Genomic DNA, 20,585 nt, shown 5'->3' on the forward strand with positions numbered 1-20,585 from the left:
CGGGCTCCCGGGCGTCTTCTCCGCATCTTCTCAGCGCTGCACCCGCTCCATCCCGGCGCTTCCTGGGTCACTGCAGTGACCCAGGAAGTTCAAATAGAGGGCGCTCTATTTGAACTTCCTGGTCACGGAGTGACACAGGAAGCGCCGAGATGGAGCAAGAACAGAGCGGTGCAGCGTGGAGAAGATGCCCGGGAGCCAGCCTCAGGTAATGTATGCGCGGGGGAAGGACAGGCGGCAGGAGCAGCTGAACAGATTGTGATCGGTTTCAGGCTGAAATCGATTCACAATCTGTTTGCAGTAAAGGCAGCCATACGATCCCTATCTGATCAGATTCGATCAGATAGGGATCTGTCAGCTGGTCGATCTGATGGCACATCGACCAGTGTATGGCTGCCTTAAGGCTTCTGCTAAATCTGCTGCTGCTGCAGATAAGCATAGGCGTCCTCCTAATGATAAAACATGCCCTTTGTGCAATTTCTATGTTGCTCTATGCAAAAACTCTGTCAGTTGTGCATACAGAGGGTTGTAGGGGAGGAGCCGGGTCACTCTGTTCAGGATACATTGAATCCTTTAGAGAGGTGATTAATGCTTCATTGGAATCAATTAAGTCCTCATTATTGAATGCTAATCCATCCACTTCTCAGGTTGCTGTATCTGGAGTATCTGTAACTGAAGTTGATAGTTTCAGACACTAGAGAAATAGAATCTGAATCTGTTTCAAAGTTTAAATTCTGTATTGAGGATGTGGTAGCTGTTTTGTTTATTCATAATCAATTATACAAAGCTGAAGGATCCACTTAATTAAAAGGTGGATGTTTATTTGGAAAGGTCTTGGGAGGCTAGTGCGGCTATGTTTAGGCCGGCTTTTACCTCTACATGTGTGGCCACAACTTTGGAGCTGTGGATTAATCAGCTCAAAGCTAACATACTGGCTGGTGCACCTGTTTTGCAATTGTTTAATTCTATTGCTATTTTCATTTAAACTGCTGCATATTTATCAGATGCTTCTGCTGAAGCAATTAGGTTTACTGCCAGGTCCATTGCTCTGTTTCTATTAGAGCCTTGTGGCTTAAAATATGGGATGGTAATATCTCATCCAAAAACAGGCTGTGTGGTGTCCCTTTTTCAGGTGAATTGTTGTTTGGTCCAGAACTGGATTCAGCTTTGGAAAAAACATTGAATAAAAATAAAGTTTTGCTTAAGAAACAGAAGACTGTGGTAACAATATTTTTCGTAAGCCAAGGAGTGATCAAAAGGATGCCTCTAAGGATCAAAGTAAAGGCAGGAGGTGGACTTTTGACAAGTCCAGGAAAGGGGGCTTTAAGTCTAAAGCTCTAGAGTCCCAGTCAGAATCCCAATGACTCGTGTCAGGCGGTGGGGGGAAGGCTAAGATACTTTCTCTTAGGTGGGCAAAAGTGTCAAAAAATCCATTTATTCGCCAGACAATGTTTGGTTTCCAAATAGTTTGCCCTTCCTCCACCATCAAGATTTGTGATCTCAAAGGCCCTAAGAGATCCCACTCTGGTTCCAGAGATTTTGAGCATATTGCAGAACATGCTAAGACAGAATTATTATTATTATTATTGATTTATAAAGCGCCAACATATTCCGTGGAGCTGTACAAGGTAATGGAATTCATCCTGTGCCTAATTCTGCACCTAACAAACCTGAGTCGGTTTATGAAAAATTTTCGGATGGAATCAGTAAGGGAGTTATTGTTTCCAGAGGCCTTTATGGCATCTCTGGATCTAAGAGATGCATATTGGCATATGCCGATTCACCAAAAATCACAAAAATTCTTAAGTTTTGCAGTGAGAATAAGAGGGATGGTAGAACACTACCAGTTTGTTTGCCTCCTGTTTGGGATCACTTCTGCCCCAAGAATGTTCACAAAAATTCTGGGAGAAGCATTAATTCCGTTAAGGGAACAATCTATTTTAATCATTCCGTATTTAGACGACTTGCTTATTCTAGGAAGTTCAGCAGAACAGCTGAAGATCCATTTGAATCTGGTATCGGAACATCTCCGATCCCTAGGTTGGATCATCAACCTGGAGAAGTCCTCTCTAATTCCAAGTCAGAGAACTCAGTTTCTTGGCATGCTAGTGGATTCAGTAAAACAGATGATTTTCCTTCCTCCCAAGAAGATTCTGAAGATAAGTTTGGCAGTGAAATCATTACAAAGGGAAGACAAAGTTTCCCTAAGAACGATTTTGTCGGTGTTTGGGTTAATGTCATCCACGATGGTGGCAATTCCCTGGGCATTAGCGCATATCAGGAAGATACAGAGGTTCCTCCTAGAAAATTGGGATGGTCGTCCACAAACATTAGATTTCAAAGTCAAAATCCCTCAAACTGTGTGTCTCTGCAACGGTGGTTGGAGGAATCCTACCTTATGAAGGGCAGGCCTTGGAAGGGGCCTGTAGACAACGTAATAACTACGGATGCAAGCGCCCGGGGCTGAGGAGCTCATATAGCTCACAGAGCCTTTCAGGGGAAATGGACAAAATCAGTCTCAAAGGTTATCCAATTGAAAGGAATTAACAGTAGTAAGGCTGGCTTTATTTCAGGTGCAATCGATACTGTTGCAGTCCAATGTTCTGATCCAGTCGAACAACATTATGGCAGTAGCGTTTATCAACAAACAGAGGCACGCGATTCCTGTTGTTGCAGGAGGAAGCGGAGGACATCTTGTCTTGGGCAGAAAAGAATGTGTCATCCTTGAGAGCTGTTCATCTCAAGGGAACACTCAATATACATGCAGACAAACTGAACAGAAGCAGGATTCTGTCATCAGAATGGTCTCTAAACAAGGAGGTGTTTTCGCAGACATCATAAAACGATGGGGAACAACGTCAATCGATCTGTTTGCAACAGAAGACAATACCCAGATTCAGACTTTTTTCTCTCTCAATCCAAGAGATCAAAGCAGGGGGGTGAATGCATTCATTCAAGAGTAGAACTTTCCACTTCTGTATGCATTTCCTCCTCTCAATTTGATTCCCGCGGTCATCAGCAAATGGAGAGGTTGTCAAAATTGGATGATTTTGATAGCACCTTGGTGACCGAGAAGGAGCTGGTTTTCAGCTCTCAGGTTAGCATCAGAAGACCCTTGGAGACTTCCTTGCAGGCCGGATCTACTGCTACAAGGGAACCTGTGGCATCCGCATCCAGGAAGATTGAATCTGTTAGTCTGGATCTTAAATTAGCCTTACTCAAAAAGTTGGGAGTATCTGAGAAGGCAGCCTCTACATTTGTTACTAGCTGTAAGGAAGTTACTAGGAGGATCTATCTGAAATACTGGAAGACTTTCCATCTTTGGTTATCTGGCTCTAAGTTTGATAGCTTGTCAGTCCCAGCAGTCCTGGTTTCTCCAGGACGGTTGGGATAAAAATATTTGTGAGTACGCTTAAAGGTGCAGATTGCTACCTTATCTGCTTTTTCAGGTATCCCCTTGTCTTCCTCTCCAATACTGAGATTTCGGAAGGCTCTATCTAGGAAACTGCCAGTTTACAAGCCATACGTTTCTCCTTGGGATTTATCGTTAGTATTAGAGGGGCTGTCCAAAGGTCCTTTTGAGCCGCTAGGGGACAGTTCTTTTAAATTTCTTACATTAAAGACGGTATTTTTAGTAGCCATCACTACAGCCAGAAGGGTTAGTGAGCTACAGGCCTTGTCTATGAAAAGTCCTTATTTTCAGGATAGGTTAGTATTACAGACGGATCCAAAGTTTTGTCCAAAAGTTATGTCTAGGTTTCACAGGTTGCAGGATATTATTTTGCCTACCCTCTGTGAATCCAAGTTGTGGAAAAGAGAGGATTTTTTCACTCATTAGATGTTAGAAGATGTGTTCTGGAATACTTGAACAGAACTGCAGATGTCTGGAAGACCGATTCCTTATCTGTTTTATTTCAGGGAAAACTGTAGGTCAGATAGCTTCTAAATCTACTATAGCTAATTGGATTAGGTTAGCTATTATAGAAGCTTTCAGAGTTATGGGAAGTGAGGCTCCGGCTTCATTTAAAGCTCACTTTTCTAGAGCTAGGGCAGCTTCTTGGGCTAATAATGCAGGGGCTTCGCCTGAGCAAATATGTAAAGCAGCAACGTGGTCAAGCTTTTCTACGTTCATCTGTCATTACCGAATTGATGCAATGTCTGCACACGACCAGGCGGTTGGTAGAAACATTCTCCAAGCATTGGTCCCACCCTGAGGTTGTATTACTTGTTAATCGTCTCACCTTTGCCCTGAAGGATTGTGGGGAAAAAGCAGAGTTAGTACCTGCTAACGATGTTTTCAACAATCCTTCAGGGCAACGATCCCACCCGGGTGTTAATTGTCTGTGTCTGATAGTTGCACGGTTATGGGTAGTGGAATGTTCACCTGTCGGGTACTTGGCTAAACGCACTGAGGGTGGACTAACCATGTGACTTTTTTATAGGGGAAGTGCTGTCTGTTCCTGTTCCTGGGAGGAGCTACGTCTCACCTTTGCCCTGAAGGATTGTTGAAAACATGGTTAGCAGGTACTAACTCTGCTTTTCCTTTCACTGGCTTCAGCCTGGCACCCAAAATCGATGTTTTAAAAGTTTGACCATTTCAGTCGAAATTCTGGCTATTGGGAGGAGGCAGAGCTTATTTCCACTGCTCTATCACTCCTCCATCATGCCATCTCCACCCCTTACCCCGCCCCTCTGAGCCGCGCTCCCGATTATATGCGACCCCCTGCTCTTGGCTCTCAGAGCGCGCATATTCGTGCTCCGCAGATTCAACGCTGTAGCAAAGCACGAATAGTGACTCGCAAAAGAAGGTATGAGTAGAATTATTCAATTATTCTTCTATATGAGTGCGCACACACACGTGCCCATAACTGCGCGCACAAAATCTCTGTCTCTCGCGCGAGTCTTCCCGCGCTTGAGAGATCTTGTAGGAGATCCGGAAAGCTGGTGACCCGAAAAGAAATGTAAAGGTTGGCGGCCATATTGGTTGAAACAGGCACCGATCTACGGACAGAATTAACGGATCCACAGGCAGTGGAGCGGTGAAAATGACAAAAGCTGCTTTACTATTACTTTGAGAACACGTACCTTTTTTTTTTTTTAAATGCTGATTCCTATTTGCTTCATACTTCCTGGACCTTCCCTTGTAGGGATAAAAACCCTTAGTGGTTAACTAGTTAAACTGCGCTGGTTCTTTCTATCATCATTCTTTTTCATTTATTTTAACATTTGATAATAAGAAATACAGTATATCAATTTAAATGATGTGAATAAAGTTTAGTTAAACACTTTTTTCAGTAGAAAAATGTATATATTTTCATAGATCTATACATCATAAATTAACGCTGTCTTATTTTTAGTACAAAAATATTGCACTGCCGTTGCAGATTGTGATTATTTTACTAACCTCTCGCCCATCCTCACTATATTCTGATATGAGCCAGGAGAATGTTGAAAACTTTTACAAACTAAATACACATACAGCCGTGTTATTTTACTACATGAGAGCACATGCTATATGGAGGAACAACAATGACATGCTGAACATAAGATATTGTATTCACTGTAACTTTGGCAAAACATTCAGAATGTCACTGATTGATACTGTTATTACAGGATAGTGGATTCAGTATGAGACAACAAGCTCTCAATGAGGCAGCGATAGTCAGACATCAATCTTACCCACTCCACTGTGCAGTAATCAGACACCATAAGGTCACTAGCCTGTGTGTGATAAGAATCTAGGAATCTCTTCTGGGGGATTGCTGAATTAGGGCCAGTCTACAACTTTTTTTCAACCTGTGGCTCCTTTGTAACGTTGTACATGAAGTCATCAGAACTTTGCTGCAGTGTGAGACAGATGTTTTTTACGAACCCTAGGGAGCAGGGACAGTGTACAAATTCCAAAGTGTGTATAATTCCTTATCTGTGTTGTGGACACATGCAGTCAATATAACAATGGTACGAGAGCAGAAAGTGTTTTCTCTCCATGCCTTTAGTTGTCAGTCTCTCAAACTCCCCCCCCCCCCCCCCCCCCCACACACACAGGGCCCCCTGCGGATGCATCCCTTGCAGGGTCTATTGTTACGCCCCTGAAGCTATGCCATGCTGGATCTTCAAATGGGTTCAGCGGACACCTGTACGCACAGTGGATTGTCAACCAAAATGGCCGAGACTGTACTCCTAGGCCAGTCATGGGCAAAGTAAGGCCTGTAGTCTTTTATTATGACCCAGCGATGTAGGGTCGGATTCAGCCTCCCTCCCTATGCAGAAATGCAAGCAGAGCATAAATGAGGTTACTTTTCTGCCGATCTCCCTTCAGCCATGCGTACTAATACTGGGGGCACACCTGACTACCTATACTGGGGGGAGGCTTATCGGCTACCTGAACTGAGGGTTGTACTAAGACTAGAGGTGCATGTGCCTTCATGTTGTTTTGGGTGGGGGGAGATACATCAGCCATCACCCATACTGGTGCAGTCAATCTGTCAAATTCAAGAACCCTTTGTGGCCCAAAATAGATGACAACAAAAGTGTCAGCGTGTGCAGATGAAATATGTTCAGGGGAGTAACTAGAAATCACTGCCCCCCCCCCCCTGCAAAACTTTGGATGAGCCCCCCCCCCCCCCCCCTCCAAAAAAAAATAAATAAAAAAAAACAGAGATTGGAAAGGCAGGCCAGGCAGGATATTGATAAAAAAAATAGCATACTTACTATACTATAGTAGTATACAATAGGTAGCCAGGTATAGGTACCCCCAATATAAGTAGCCTAATTTAGGTGCCCCCAGTATAGGTTGCCAGGTATAGGTGCCCCCAATATAGGTAGCCTAATTTAGGTGCCCCCAGTATAGGTTGCCAAGTATAGGTGCCCCAAGTATAGGTCTCCTGGCTTAGTTATCCCAAATATAGGTAGCTTGGTATAAGTGCCCACAGTATAGGTAGCCAGGTATAGGTGATCCCAGGATTATAGCACAGGAGGGAGGAGCAGTGGGCACACACACCTCCCTCACTTTAGGCCCGCCTTCAGCATTACACCCCCCCTTCTAGCAGAAGTAGAGCGAGCGGCATTGGAATCATTGGATCTGCGCCTCGCCCCAAAAAATGGCCCTGCGTGGGCCTCAGAGCCACCGGGCCCCCTCCTGGCCAGGTCATACCCATTGACATAGCTGAAGAGGAAGGCTTATAGCTGTTTTACAGGTTGGAGTTCTTTTTTTCTTTTTCTTTTATAGTTCATCTCCTATGGAAAAGACATAAGTAATTAATATATCAGCCTGGGCTGGAGGGTGGGGGACTGAGGTGAGAAATTAACCACTTATTGACATGCTGTATTATAAAAACCTCCTGCTAGAGCCTCTTAATGGCACCAGGACGTTTTTATAAGTCAGACAGTGCTGATGCCGCTGTGTGTGTGCACGTGCGTGCCCTCGTGTGCGCCTGTGCGCGCTCCCGCGGGTGCATTCCCGTGCACGTGCATGTGAAAATAGTGGAAAAAAACTCACCAAAGAAAAAATACACCTTTATTTCCAAATACTATATTGTCACCATACTTTGTACGAGAGACATAATCAAAATCTTGTGATAACCAGAACAAATAGGCAGATAAAATGTGTGGGTTTTATGCACAGTAGCAGTGTTTATATTAAAACTATAGGGGATGAAATTGGAGAAATAGTGTATTTTTCATTTTTTCCCTTGTTTTTCCCTTTAAAATGCATAGAAAATAAAGTAATTACTGAAAACAAATATCAACCCCAAAAAGCCCAATTGGTGGTGAAAAAAACAAGATATAGATCATTTCATTGTGATTAGTAGTAATTAAGCTGTTGGCAAATGAAAGGCATAAGTACTGAAAGGTGAAAATCGCTCTTGTCCGTTAGGGTAAAAACCCCTTTGGGGTGAAGGGGTTAAGCGAGCGGGGAGAGGAGAAAGGTAGGGGAAGGGTTAGTTATTAGTGACATTTTCATTTCTTAGGAAATCACTGATTAGTTGAGAAGTGAGAGGTTGCTGATGACTCCCGCAGGTCCAGCTTGGTGCAGAGAAGGGGCTCCCCCCCTGTGAATCACCAATAACTCATCTGACAAAGTTCAGGAAGGCCCTGGCAAGCCCAGCAAATTTCTATATACAATCATTCACACGGCCTTTCTGCTCCTCAGCCCGGCGTAAAGTACACAGCAAAGGCGTTGCAGGTGTCGCTGTTTAATATTATGAACAATCGACAAAAGCATAAGGTGACAGCCGGCGAGAGACACATTACTCACACACTGTGGTCTCAGGTCAACGATGGGGAGACAACCACAACAAAAGGTCAATGACATCATAAGCAGACAGCGCTGTGTGCTGGAGGTAGGGGGGGGGGGGGGGGGGGGAAGCTTTTAGTGTACGACCATTTCTTACTTTTTAAAGGACACCCAAGGTGAAAATAAATGAATGAAATAAACAATTGTATCTATCATCCTTCTCCTAAAAATTACTTTTTAAGATATTCCACGGTTTTATTTTACATTTACATCTACTTTTTAAGTTTTAACTGTTTTATTGTTTTTGCTCAATGACACATTCATTGAAGTATGCCAGAGCTAAAATCTATGAACTATTGACCCTTTTTTGTATCTCTTTCCTGCTCTCAGAATCCACTCTCTGCTAGGAAACTGTTTATGGTTGTAATTTCTTATCAGTGAGGGTCACACTGTAGTCTGACCTAGTCCTGACTCAGACAGGAACTGTCACTTGCATACCTGATGTTTAACTCTTTCAGGCACAGGAAGGAAAAAAGGAACACAGCCTAGGTATTTGTGTGCTTGGCACTGTACATACACATACCAAACTTTGAACTTACACGGAAACCATCCAAATAAACCAGTAAACTGCCCTGAAACCAATACCCAGGTGTATTCAACACCAACAGTGCCCCTCACTTAAAGAGACGACCAAACTTTTATACTTGTTTTAAGCAATGCATATTGCCTGGCAGCCCTGCTGATCCTTTTCCTCTAATACTTTTTAACCATAGACCCTGAACAAGCACACAGGTCAGATATTTCTGACTGAATTCTGACTGGATTAGCTGCATGCTTGTTTCAGGTGTGTGATGTAGACAGTACTGATACCAGAATGATCAATGGGACAGCCATGCGACTAGTATTTTTTATAAGGAAATAAATATGGCAGCCTCCATATCCCTCTCGTCTCGCTACAGTTGTCCACGCGCCTGAAGAAGGTATTCTGTTTCACGAAATATGTCTAGCTGACGGCTGCCTCCGAATTCAGTCAGTGTATGTTTGTAGAAGGTTACAGCTTTACATATAAAGTTCTTGGTTTTATGTTATTGATTTTAATTAGTAATCAAGTTTTTATTTATTTATTGTTCCTGTACCTCTGACTGCGTCATTACCTTATTACTGCCCACCTCCACCCTCAGGGCCGGTACTAGACTTTTTATTGTCTGTGGAAAACTTGTGAGGATGCGCTCCCCGATTTGTAATGATCACATGGTACCCGACATTTTACTCTTGCTTCATTTCATGTTCTCACATGACATGCTGCAGCTCAACACAATAGCACACTGGCTGGCTGTGAGTCTGTGACAAACACACTGCTTACCCTCAGCCACTCCATTCCTCCTCAGTCAGGACGCAGTGCCACCTCCTCCCTTCTGCTGTGCAAGTCAAATGAAACACTGCTGCTCTCCTGCCTTCCCCCTCCTCAGTCACTGTCAGACTCCTCACACAGCACAACAAGCTGCTTTTCCCAATGATTACCTCCTGCCTCCTCCCTCCTCACTCACTGTCAGACTCCTCACACAGCACAGAAAGCTGCTTTTCCCAATGATGACCTCCTGCCTCTCCCCTCCTAACTCACTGTCAGACTCCTCATACAGCACAACAAGCTGCTTTTCCCCAATGATGGCCTCTTCACCTCACTCTCCTCTTGCTTCTCCTCCTACTCTGACTGCATGCTGTAAACACAAAGTACAAACACGCTGCCCCTAAAATCTCTGTGCCTGATGCAAATGTTTCACCTTGCTTCATGAGAGGACCGGCCCTGTCCACCCTACAAAAAAGCACTTTCTTCTCTTCTCCCTCTGTCCCTTGGAGAGGGAGACAAGTGTCAAAGTGTGGGCAAGAAGTTATGAGCTAATGCCAATGGAACTCTAATATGATGCACATTTATCCAGCTTAGAAACAGACCAATCAGATGGGAGGGCGGAGCTGCATACCAATATACAGCAATCTATATATATAAAATCAGATGTGTGTATGTATGTGTGTGTGTATGTGTGTGTGTGTATGTGTGTGTATGTGTGTGTGTATGTGTGTGTGTATGTGTGTGTGTATGTGCCGCGATCACTCGGAGTCGAAAACGGCTTGACCAATTTGAACGAAACTTGGTACACAGATCCCTTACTACCTGGGGTGATAGGTTCTGGGGGTCTCGCGTACCCCCTGCACACCTGGGTGGAGCTACAAACACCAAATCAGATTTCACCCATTCATGTCAATGAAAAAAATGTAAAAGGCTGCCATTCTCACAGTAATCTAGCCAGAGTCCCCACACTTGGCACAGTTGGTCACTTGGTGACAGAGGTTACGAATCCAGGAAAAGTGGGAGGAGCATAAAACCGCCAATCAAATTTCAGCCATTCATTTTAAATGGGAAAATGTAAACTGCAACCATTCTTAGACTGTTAATCGCAGTGTTCTCAAACTTGCCACAGATGGTCACTGGGTGAATGCGATTAAGATTCAAGAAAGTGGGTGGAGCCTACAACAGCCAATCAAAATTCACCTATTGATTTTTAAGGGGAATATTTAAATTGCTGCCATTCTTACACTGTTAATGGCAGAGGCTTCCCACTTGCTACAGTTGGTCATTGGGTGACTGGGGTCCAAATTCACTAAAGGGGCGGGGCCACCTACAGCCAATCAGATTTCCTTGGTGGATAAACTGCTTCCATTCACACATTTTTGATGCCGGGAACCTGAAAGCTCACAAACTTGGTCACTGGGTGACTGTGTGTCAAGGTTACAAAAAGTGGGCGGAGCTAAAAACAAATTTCACTGGAAAATATAAACTGCAGCCATTCTTTCACTGTTAATGGCAGGGTTCTCAAACTTTGCACAGTTGGTCACTGGGTGAATGAGATTAAGATTTTGGAAGGTGGGTGGAGCCTACAAAAGCCAATAAAAATTCACCTTTTGATTTTCAAAGGGAATATTTAAGCTGCTACCATTCTTATACTGTTAATAGCAAATGCCTCAAACCTGATACAGTCAGTCATTGGGTGATTAGGGTTCAAATTCAGAAAGGGGGCGGAGCCACAAACAGCCATATTTGTTTATTTTTCAATGGGAATATACAAGGTATTGATACCAAGGACCCCAAAGCTGATAAACTTGATAACTGAGTGACTGTATGTCAAGGTTAGAAAAAGTGGCCGGTGCCAACAACTAAATTTTTAACATGGTAGGGTTCCCAAACTTTACACAATTGGCCACTGGGTGACTGGGATGAATATTCAGAAATGTGGGTGGAGCCTACAGCGCCAATCAAAATTGACCTATTGATTTTCAAGGGGAATATTTACATTGCTACCATTCTTACACTGTTAATGGCAGAGGCCTCAAACCTGATACAGTCAGTCATTGGGTGACTGGGGTTCAAATACCCTAAAGGGGTGGAGCCACAAACAGCCAATTAGATTTGTTAGATTGATTTCAGCCATTCGCTTATTGGCAGGTTTCTCAAACGTGACACAGTTGGCCACTGGGTGACTGGGACTAATATTCAGGAAAGTGGGTGGAGCCTACAGCAGCCAATCAAAATTTACCTTTTGATTTTCAAGGGGAATATTTACATTGCTGCCATTCATACACTCTTAATGGCAGAGGCCTCAAATCTGGTACAGTCAGTCACTGGGAGACTGGGGTTTAAATTCTGAAGGGAGCGGGCCAAACACAGCCAATCAGATTTGTTTAATTTCAATGGTAAAATGCAACTTATTTATGCCAAGGACCCCAAAGCTCATAAACTCTGTCATTGAGTGACTGTATGTTAAGGTTAGAAATAGTGGGCGGAGCCAAAAACAACTAACTTTTTACATTGGAAAATATAAACTGCAGCTTTTCTTACACTGTTAATGGCAGGGTTCTCAAACTTCCCACAGTTGATCACTGGGTGACTGGGATTAATATTCAAAAAAGTAGGTGGAGCCTACAAGAGCCAATCAAAATTCACCTACTGATTTTCAAGGGGAATATTGAGACTGCAGCCATTCTTACACTGTTAATGGCAGAGGCCTCAAACCTCCTACAGTCGGTTGTTAAGGGTCTGGGGTTCAAATTCAGTAAAGGGGCGGAGCCAAACACAGCCAATCAGATTTCTTTGCTGCATAAACTGCTTCATTAGCAGAATTTTGATGCCAGGAACCCAAAAGCTCACAAACTTGATCACTGAGTGACTGTGTGTCAAGGTTACAAAAACTGGGTGGAGGCAAAAACAGATTTTTCTGGGAAATTGTAAACTGCAGCCTTTCTTCACTGTTAATGGCAGGGTTCTCAAACTTTGCACAGCTGGTTACTGGGTGACTGGGATTAAAATTCAGAAAAGTGGGTAGAGCCTAAAAATGCCAATCAAAAATCACATTTCGCTTTTCAAGGAGAATACTAAATTGCTGCCATTCTTGCACTGTTAATGGCACAAGCCTCAAACCTGGTACAGTTGGTCATTGGGTCACTGGGGTTCAAATTCAGAAAAGGGGACAGAGCCACAAACAGTCAATCAGATTTGTTTCATTTCATGGGAAAGTACAAATTATCGATGCCAAGGACCCCAAAGCTCACAAAATTGGTCATTGAGTGACTGTGTGTCAAGGTTACAAAAAGTGGGCGGAACCAAAACCAAATTTCACTGGGAAAATATAAACTGCAGCCATTCTTACACTGTTAATGGCAGGGTTCTCAAACTTTGCCCAGATAATAATAATTGCAGTATTTGTATAGCGCCTTTCTCCTGTCGGACTCAAAGCGCTTGCGAGGCAGCCACTAGAGCGCACTCAGTAGGCAGTAGCAGTGTTAAGGAGACTTGCCCAAGAAACTCCTTACTGAAATAGGTGCTGGCTTACTGAACTGGCAGAGCCGAGATTTGAACCCAGGTGGTCACTGGGTGACTGAGATTAATATTCAGGGAAGTGGGTGGAGCCTATAATAGCCAATCAAAATTCACCTGTTGATTTTCAAGGGGAATATTTAAATTGCTGCCATTTTTACACTGCCAATAGCAGATGCTTCAAACCTGCTACAGTTGATCATTAGGTGACTGGGGTTCAAATGCTGGAGAGGGGGTGAAGCTGCAAACAGCCAATCTGATTTGTTTCATTTCATGGGAATATACAAATTATTCATGCCAAGGACCCCAAAGCTCACAAACTTGGTCATTGAGTGTTGGTGCATTAGGGTTAGAAAGTGGGCGGAGCCAACACCAGTCAAATACATACACAGGCAACGCTGGGTCATCAGTGGGTGGAGACAAATACAAATTTCCCTAGGAAAATGTAAACTGCAGCCATTCTTACACTGTTAATGGCAGGGTTCTCAAACTTTGCACAGTTGGTCACTGGGTGACTGAGATTAATATTCAGAAAAGTGGGTGGAGCCTACAAAAGTGAATCAAACTTCACCTATTGCTTTTCAAGGGAAATATTTAATTGCTGCTATTCTTGCACTGTTAATGGCACAGGCCTCAAACCTGGTACAGTTGGTCATTGGGTGACTGGGGTTCAAATTCAGAAAAGGAGGTGGAGCCACAAACAGCCAATCAGATTTTTTTATTTCAATGCAAATTATTGATACCAAAGACCGCAAAGCTCACAAACTTGGTCATTGAGTAATTGTGTGTTAGGGTTAGAAAAAATGGGTGGAGCCAACACCAGCCAAATACATACCCGGGCAACGCCGGGCAATCAGCTAGTATATAGATATAGGAAGTGTTTCTTATGCTGAAACCAGGAAATTACTGCAAATGTGGGTATCCTGAATAATTTACTGCACTCTACTATATGTCACTACAGGGCCTCTTTACTGCATTCTACTTTATGACACTACAGGGCCTCTTTACTGCATTCTGCTATATGTCACTACAGGGCCTCTTTATTGCATTTTACTATATGTCACTACAGGGCCTCTTTACTGCATTCTACTATGTCACTACAGGGCCTCTTTACTACTAAATGTCACAACAGGGCTTCTTTACTGCATTCTACTATCTGTCACTACAGGGCTTCTTTACTGCATTGTACTATCTGTCACTACAGGGCTTCTTTACTACTAAATGTCACTACAGGGCCTGTTTACTGCATTCTGCTATCTGTCACTACAGGGCCTCTTTACTGCATTCTACTATCTGTCACTACAGGGCCTCTTTACTGCATTCTACTATCTGTCACTACAGGGCCTCTTTACTGCATTCTACTATAGGTCACTACAGGGCCTCTTTACTGCATTCTACTATAGGTCACTACAGGGCCTCTTTAGGCCCCGTTCACACCTAAAATAGCAAAACGCTAGCGATTACTGCTAGTGTTTTGCGGGAGTGATTTTGCCGCCATTAATGCAGAAAAAAATCACTGGACACAGTAGCATTTTGGGAGCGATCGCTATTAGCGGTTCTATACATGCTAATCACGATCGCACACAAAAATCGCCACCAAAACGCTGCAGGTAAAGTGTTTGCTAATCGCAAAACGCCTGTGATCGCGGCAGTGATTACACTGCCATAGCAAACCATGTGCTATGAGGTTTTAAAAATAACTAGCCGTTTGCGGTGAGCGGGAATCGAGCGATTCCCGCTCAGATGTGAACGGGGCCTTACTCCATTCTACTATATATCACTACAGGGCCTCTTTACTGCATTCTACTTTATGTCACTACCGGGCCTCTTTACTGCATTCTACTATATGTCACTACTGGGCCTCTTTACTGCATTCTACTTTATGTCACTACAGGGCCTCTTTACTGCATTCTTCTATATATCACTACAGGGCCTCTTTACTGCATTCTACTGTATGTTACTACAGGGCCTCTTACTGCATTCTACTATATGTTACTACAGGGCCTCTTTACTGCATTCTACTATAGGTCACTACAGGGCCACTTTACTGCATTCTACTATAGGTCACTACAGGGCCTCTTTAGGCCCCGTTCACACCTAAAATAGCAAAACGCTAGCGATTACTGCTAGTGTTTTGCGGGAGTGATTTTGCCACCATTAATGCAGAAAAAATCACTGGACACAGTAGCATTTTGGGAGCGATAGCGATTAGCGGTTCTATACATGCTAATCGCGATCACACAAAAAAATCGCCACCAAAACGCTGCAGGTAACGTGTTTGCTAATCGCAAAACGCCTGTGATCGCGGCAGTGATTACACTGCCATAGCAAACCATGTGCTATGAGGTTTAAAAATCACTAGCCGTTTGCGGTGAGCGGGAATCGAGCGATTCCCGCTCAGATGTGAACGGGGCCTTACTCCATTCTACTATATGTCACTACCGGGCCTCTTTACTGCATTCTACTATATGTCACTACTGGGCCTCTTTACTGCATTCTACTTTATGTCACTACAGGGCCTCTTTACTGCATTCTTCTATATATCACTACAGGGCCTCTTTACTGCATTCTACTGTATGTTACTACAGGGCCTCTTACTGCATTCTACTATATGTTACTACAGGGCCTCTTTACTGCATTCTACTATATGTTACTACAGGGCCTCTTTACTGCATTCTACTATATGTTACTACAGGGCCTCTTTTCTGCATTCTACTATATGTCACTACAGGGCCTCTTTACTCCATGCTACTATATGTCACTACAGGGCCTCTTTACTGCATTCTACTATATGTCACTACAGGGCCTCTTTACCGCATTCTACTATATGTCACTACAGGGCCTCTTACTGCATTCTACTATATGTTACTACAGGGCCTCTTTACTGCATTCTACTATATGTAACTACAGGGCCTCTTTACTGCATTCTACTATATGTTACTACAGGGCCTCTTACTGCATTCTACTATATGTTACTACAGGGCCTCTTTACTGCATTCTACTATATGTAACTACAGGGCCTCTTTACTGCATTCTACTATATGTTACTACAGGGCCTCTTTACTGCATTCTACTATATGTCACTACAGGGCCACTTTACTCCATGCTACTTGATGTCACTACAGGGCCTCTTTACTGCACTCTACTATATATCACTACAGGGCCTCTTTACTCAATTCTACTATATGTTACTACAGGGCCTCTTTACTGCATTCTACTGTATGTCACTACAGGGCCTCTTTACTCCATGCTACTGTATGTCACTACAGGGCCTCTTTACTCCATGCTACTATATGTCACTACAGGGCCTTTTTAAGAAGCAGCTGTTATTTCCTGAAAAGACAGGCTAGTTTTGATAGCTGATGCCCTGAAATTGTCTTATGGTGTCACTTGCCACATTTTTGCCGATATGCTTTATTTCTGCCTAAATAAGTGAACTTTGTCTCCCCCTTCTGGTTATCTTGCAGACTGCAGGTCCTTCTGTTCCCCTTCACAGACGGTTAAAAAACTACTAGAGCAGAAACGTCAGCAGCACGGCGTTGGCCAGGTGAGTTCTGAGAGCAACGCGTGGCGGGGGGGGGGGGGGGGGGTGAGGGAGATGGTAGAGATAACAAGTAGAGATGGTCACTGAGGCATTAATAATAATTAAAGTTGACCTGAACTCAGAACTACCTCTCAGCTCTAAAAGATAAGCAACATCATAATAACCTTTAAAGAAAAAACATTTCTTTGTTACAGCTGATACAAGTCCTGCAATAAATCTGCAGAGTGTCCACTTCCTGCTTTCATGGAAGCAGACATAGGGTCAACATCCTGTGTTTACATATTAGCTGCTGTGCCGAGGCAGAGATTCCTGAGCTGTCCCAGCCGAACTCTCTAAATACATACAGGGTGCATTTCTCTGTTCTTTCCTTATGTCCTGTGCAGGAGTTCAGGTCCACTTTAAAGGACTGAAGTGTAAGAGTAGAGTGGGCCTCCCTGACCCTTGGCCCATCCCCCTCCCTCCCTGCTATCACTGAGGGACATTGTTACTCCACCGTATTTAGTACCGACCTCCATTCACTGAAAGTGGGGGACTGGCAGGAGAATGGATTTCTCAGGGTATTCTAGATGGTTCCTATAATACTATCTCCCATGTAGGTATGATGTGAAATCTAATCCATAAGGACCATGTACAAAAAAAACAAATTCCCATATAACTTATGCTAAAATCAAAAGTCTTCCTTGTAGTATCCAAAAAAAGTATTACACCAAATAAATGTAGATGTTGGGAATGGGAAACAGGCTGGACTCCGAAGTCAATGAGCTGCAGGAAGAAGGTCAGCAGCAGGGAATCTAGACCACCGTGGGCTTAAAGGGAACCAGAGATGAAGTACCCTCATGTATTTTACCATGTATATCAGTGGGAACATTAGAGAAAACACCTACCCTGCTCTCTGTTCCATTCTTCACTGCTTAGCCTGCTTCTTATCAGCCGTGATAAAATCCCCGACTGAGAATTCAGTCTGGCTTTGGACAGGAATCATTATAGCTGAGTCTGTCTTCTGTGCTTTCTTTTCAAGCCCAAGCCTGCCCTCTTGTGGCTCTGCTCAGCAATCATTATAGCTGAGTCATTATAGCAAAGCCAGACTGAATGCTCAGTCAGGATTTAATCTGGGTTGATAAGAAGCAATCTGAACAGTAAATAATGAAACAGAGAGCAGGGTAGGTGTTTTCTCTAATGCTCCCACTGATATATATGATAAAATACACGAGGGTGCTTCGTCTCTGGTTCACTTAACTCACAATAGCCTCAATTTTGGTAGCTATGTGCGGTAAATATTTTTTTAGCAGTAAATACCTCATGCCAGGCCCGGATTTACCTCACAGGAGCCTATAGGCACAGGTGTCCCTCCATGGACCTACAAACCCCGCCCAGCCAGCACCGTAAGTGTGCTGGCTTTCCCCTCTCCCTTACTTTCTTTGCCCGTCATAGGTAGCTTCACTTCTCCCCTACTTCCTTTGCCCCTCACAGGTGCCCTTAGTTTAGTATTAGGTAGCCAGATGTCCCCTCAGTAGCTAGACATGTCTCCAACTATTAGGTAGCTAGTGGTTCCCCCGACTGAAGGGAGAGCTCGTCAGTGGAATGCTGAAAGCTGTGTGAGTAACCTTTATTTTGCACTCTCATCAGGACTCTGCATAGGTCAGGAGGGAGGGAGGCACTTGGAGAGAAGAGTGAGCTTCCTTTCCATCATCCGGCGCGGCGGCGCCTGTAGGCACATGCCTGCGGTGCCTTACGGTAAATCCAGCCCCGCCTCATGTGGTATTTTCCTCTTTTTTTAAGCAATTCTGAAAGATTTTTCTGCATTCCCGAACATGTGGCAAAACATGTGATACAAATTGTGCAGTAAATGCATAAAGTGAGGTAAAACATGAGGTATTTCAGCGGTTTAATTGTCGTCCATAAGTTAGGATAGTAGTCTTTGGAAGATTTTTTTTTTTTTTTTGGGGGGGGGGGGGGGGGGGTGTATTTGATTATGTAGCAACCTATAGAAAGTATAGTTATAGGCATCCCTTATAAAAAAAAAATCCAGTAAATATTTGGAATTTTATTTCTACTGTTCTTTTCTATTACACAGCCTGAATAGGAACTCCACTAAAAACTGTAACATGCGCACAAACCAGGTACAGGCAGGTCGTAAACGGATCGGTAAATGATATGATAACATTCCCCCTAATTTCCATGAGAACAGCGATTTTCGGTAAAATTAATGCAAATTACCGCACAAATTACCGCATAATTTACTGCGTGCGGTAATACATGACTAAAATTTGCCGCATGAAGTTAACATGACTAAAACCTACCAGGATTACTAAATGTCATGACCGCATGCTGTAAGTTACCATATATGCGTTAACTTGCTCGAAAACCCTACCAGAATTGAGGCCAGTGTGCGCTCTGACTTCAGGGGTGTGTTTTGGTTTGGCAACTTTTTCTAGCAAATAGTAAACAGTTTTAAAAAAATCCAGGCTAAGTATGTTGGATGACGTATGTACACTAGTAGTAATCTGTAGGCTGAGAGATCATTAGACCATGACCTTGACTCTATATAATATGTGCACTGTAGTATCATGAGGTATAAAGTACTACTCAGCCTTGCCAAGCATGAAAGACAAAAACAGGTGCGAAAACACAACCAAAACATAAATCTGGCAGGAAGTCGTCGCAGTCTCCCCCCTCAAACGCTCCCATTATTCTACGCTTCATATCGAAAACAAAACTAACACATAAAGCTCAGTGCTTGTAGACGTTTCAAAATCGAAACACAGTGAAGCTGAGCTAACATTTCATAAAAGCCCCTCTCCTGTACAGTTGACATATTTACTGTATTTAAATGAAATGCAGATTTTTTTTTTATTTAACCAGTTCCCCACTAAGGGAATTCCCCTTATGGACCACAGCAATCTTCACATTTCAGCGCTCCTCTCCTTTCATTCATCAATAACTTTATCACTACTTATCACAATGAAATGATCCACAGTATTGGAGAAAGAGGATGACACTGCTGCTGTTAGTTGTTTATAACTTTATACAAAATTGTTTGTGACTGAGGCGATCCTCTTTTTTTAGGGAGTCTTAAGTCTGCTTTAAAGAGAACCCGAGGTGGGTTTTAAAAATCCAAATTGCACACAGAGGCTGGGTCTGGATATCATGCCCAGCCTCTGTTACTAGGCATGACCCCCCCCCCCCCCCCCCCTGTGCTCTGCTGGCCCTTATAAATCAAACCGCCGTGCTAGCGACATGCAGCGTGTCGCTAGCAGGCTGTTTACATGGCCACTGTCACTCTCTACCGCTCTCCCGCCTCCTCTATATCGCCACTCCCCGCCTGTGTTCCTTCTCTCTCCGCTGATTGGAGGGAAGGGACGCAGGTGGGGAGCGGCGATATGGAGGAGGCGGGGGAGCGGCGGAGAGTGACAGTCTGCAGGTAAATAGCCTGCTATCGACACGCTGCATGTCGCTAGCACGGCGGTTTGATTTATGGGGGATAGCAGAGAGCAGGGGGGTCTGGGGGAGAACAATATAGTAACAGAGGCTGGGCATTATAAGCAGACCCAGCCTCTGTGTGCAATTAGGATTTTTAAAACCCACCTCGGGTTCTCTTTAAAGCAGAACTTAAGACTGTTACTATATGGTTCGACACGCAGCGTGTCGCTAGCAGGCTATTTACCTGCAGACTGTCACTCTCTGCCGCTCCCCCGCTCCTCCATATCGCCGCTCCCCACCTGCGTCCCTTCCCTCCAATCAGCGGGGAGGGAAGGGACGCAGGCGGGGAGCGGCGATATAGAGGAGGCGGGATAGCGGCAGAGAGAGAGACAGTGGCCATGTACACAGCCTGCTAGCGACACGCTGCGTGTCGTTAGCACAGCGGTTTGATTTATAACGGCCAGCAGAGCGCAGGGGGGGGGAGGGGGGTCTGGGGGTGAACAATATAGTAACAGAGGCTG

General features: G+C 43.9%; 1 protein-coding gene across 1 annotated transcript in view; it reads left to right on the plus strand.

Annotated features, from left to right (window-relative positions):
- Nucleotides 1-20,585, plus strand: part of NFKBID (NFKB inhibitor delta) — a 54,793-nt gene that overhangs the window by 8,913 nt on the left and 25,295 nt on the right. The window contains exons 2-4 of the mRNA XM_068242305.1: nt 1,975-2,114; nt 3,017-3,266; nt 16,568-16,647. Of these exons, the coding sequence (XP_068098406.1) occupies nt 1,975-2,114; nt 3,017-3,266; nt 16,568-16,647 (470 nt within the window). The remainder of the gene's footprint in view (nt 1-1,974; nt 2,115-3,016; nt 3,267-16,567; nt 16,648-20,585) is intronic.

The sequence above is a fragment of the Hyperolius riggenbachi genome, chromosome 6 (assembly GCF_040937935.1).
Source record: "Hyperolius riggenbachi isolate aHypRig1 chromosome 6, aHypRig1.pri, whole genome shotgun sequence".
Classification (NCBI taxonomy): domain Eukaryota; kingdom Metazoa; phylum Chordata; class Amphibia; order Anura; family Hyperoliidae; genus Hyperolius; species Hyperolius riggenbachi.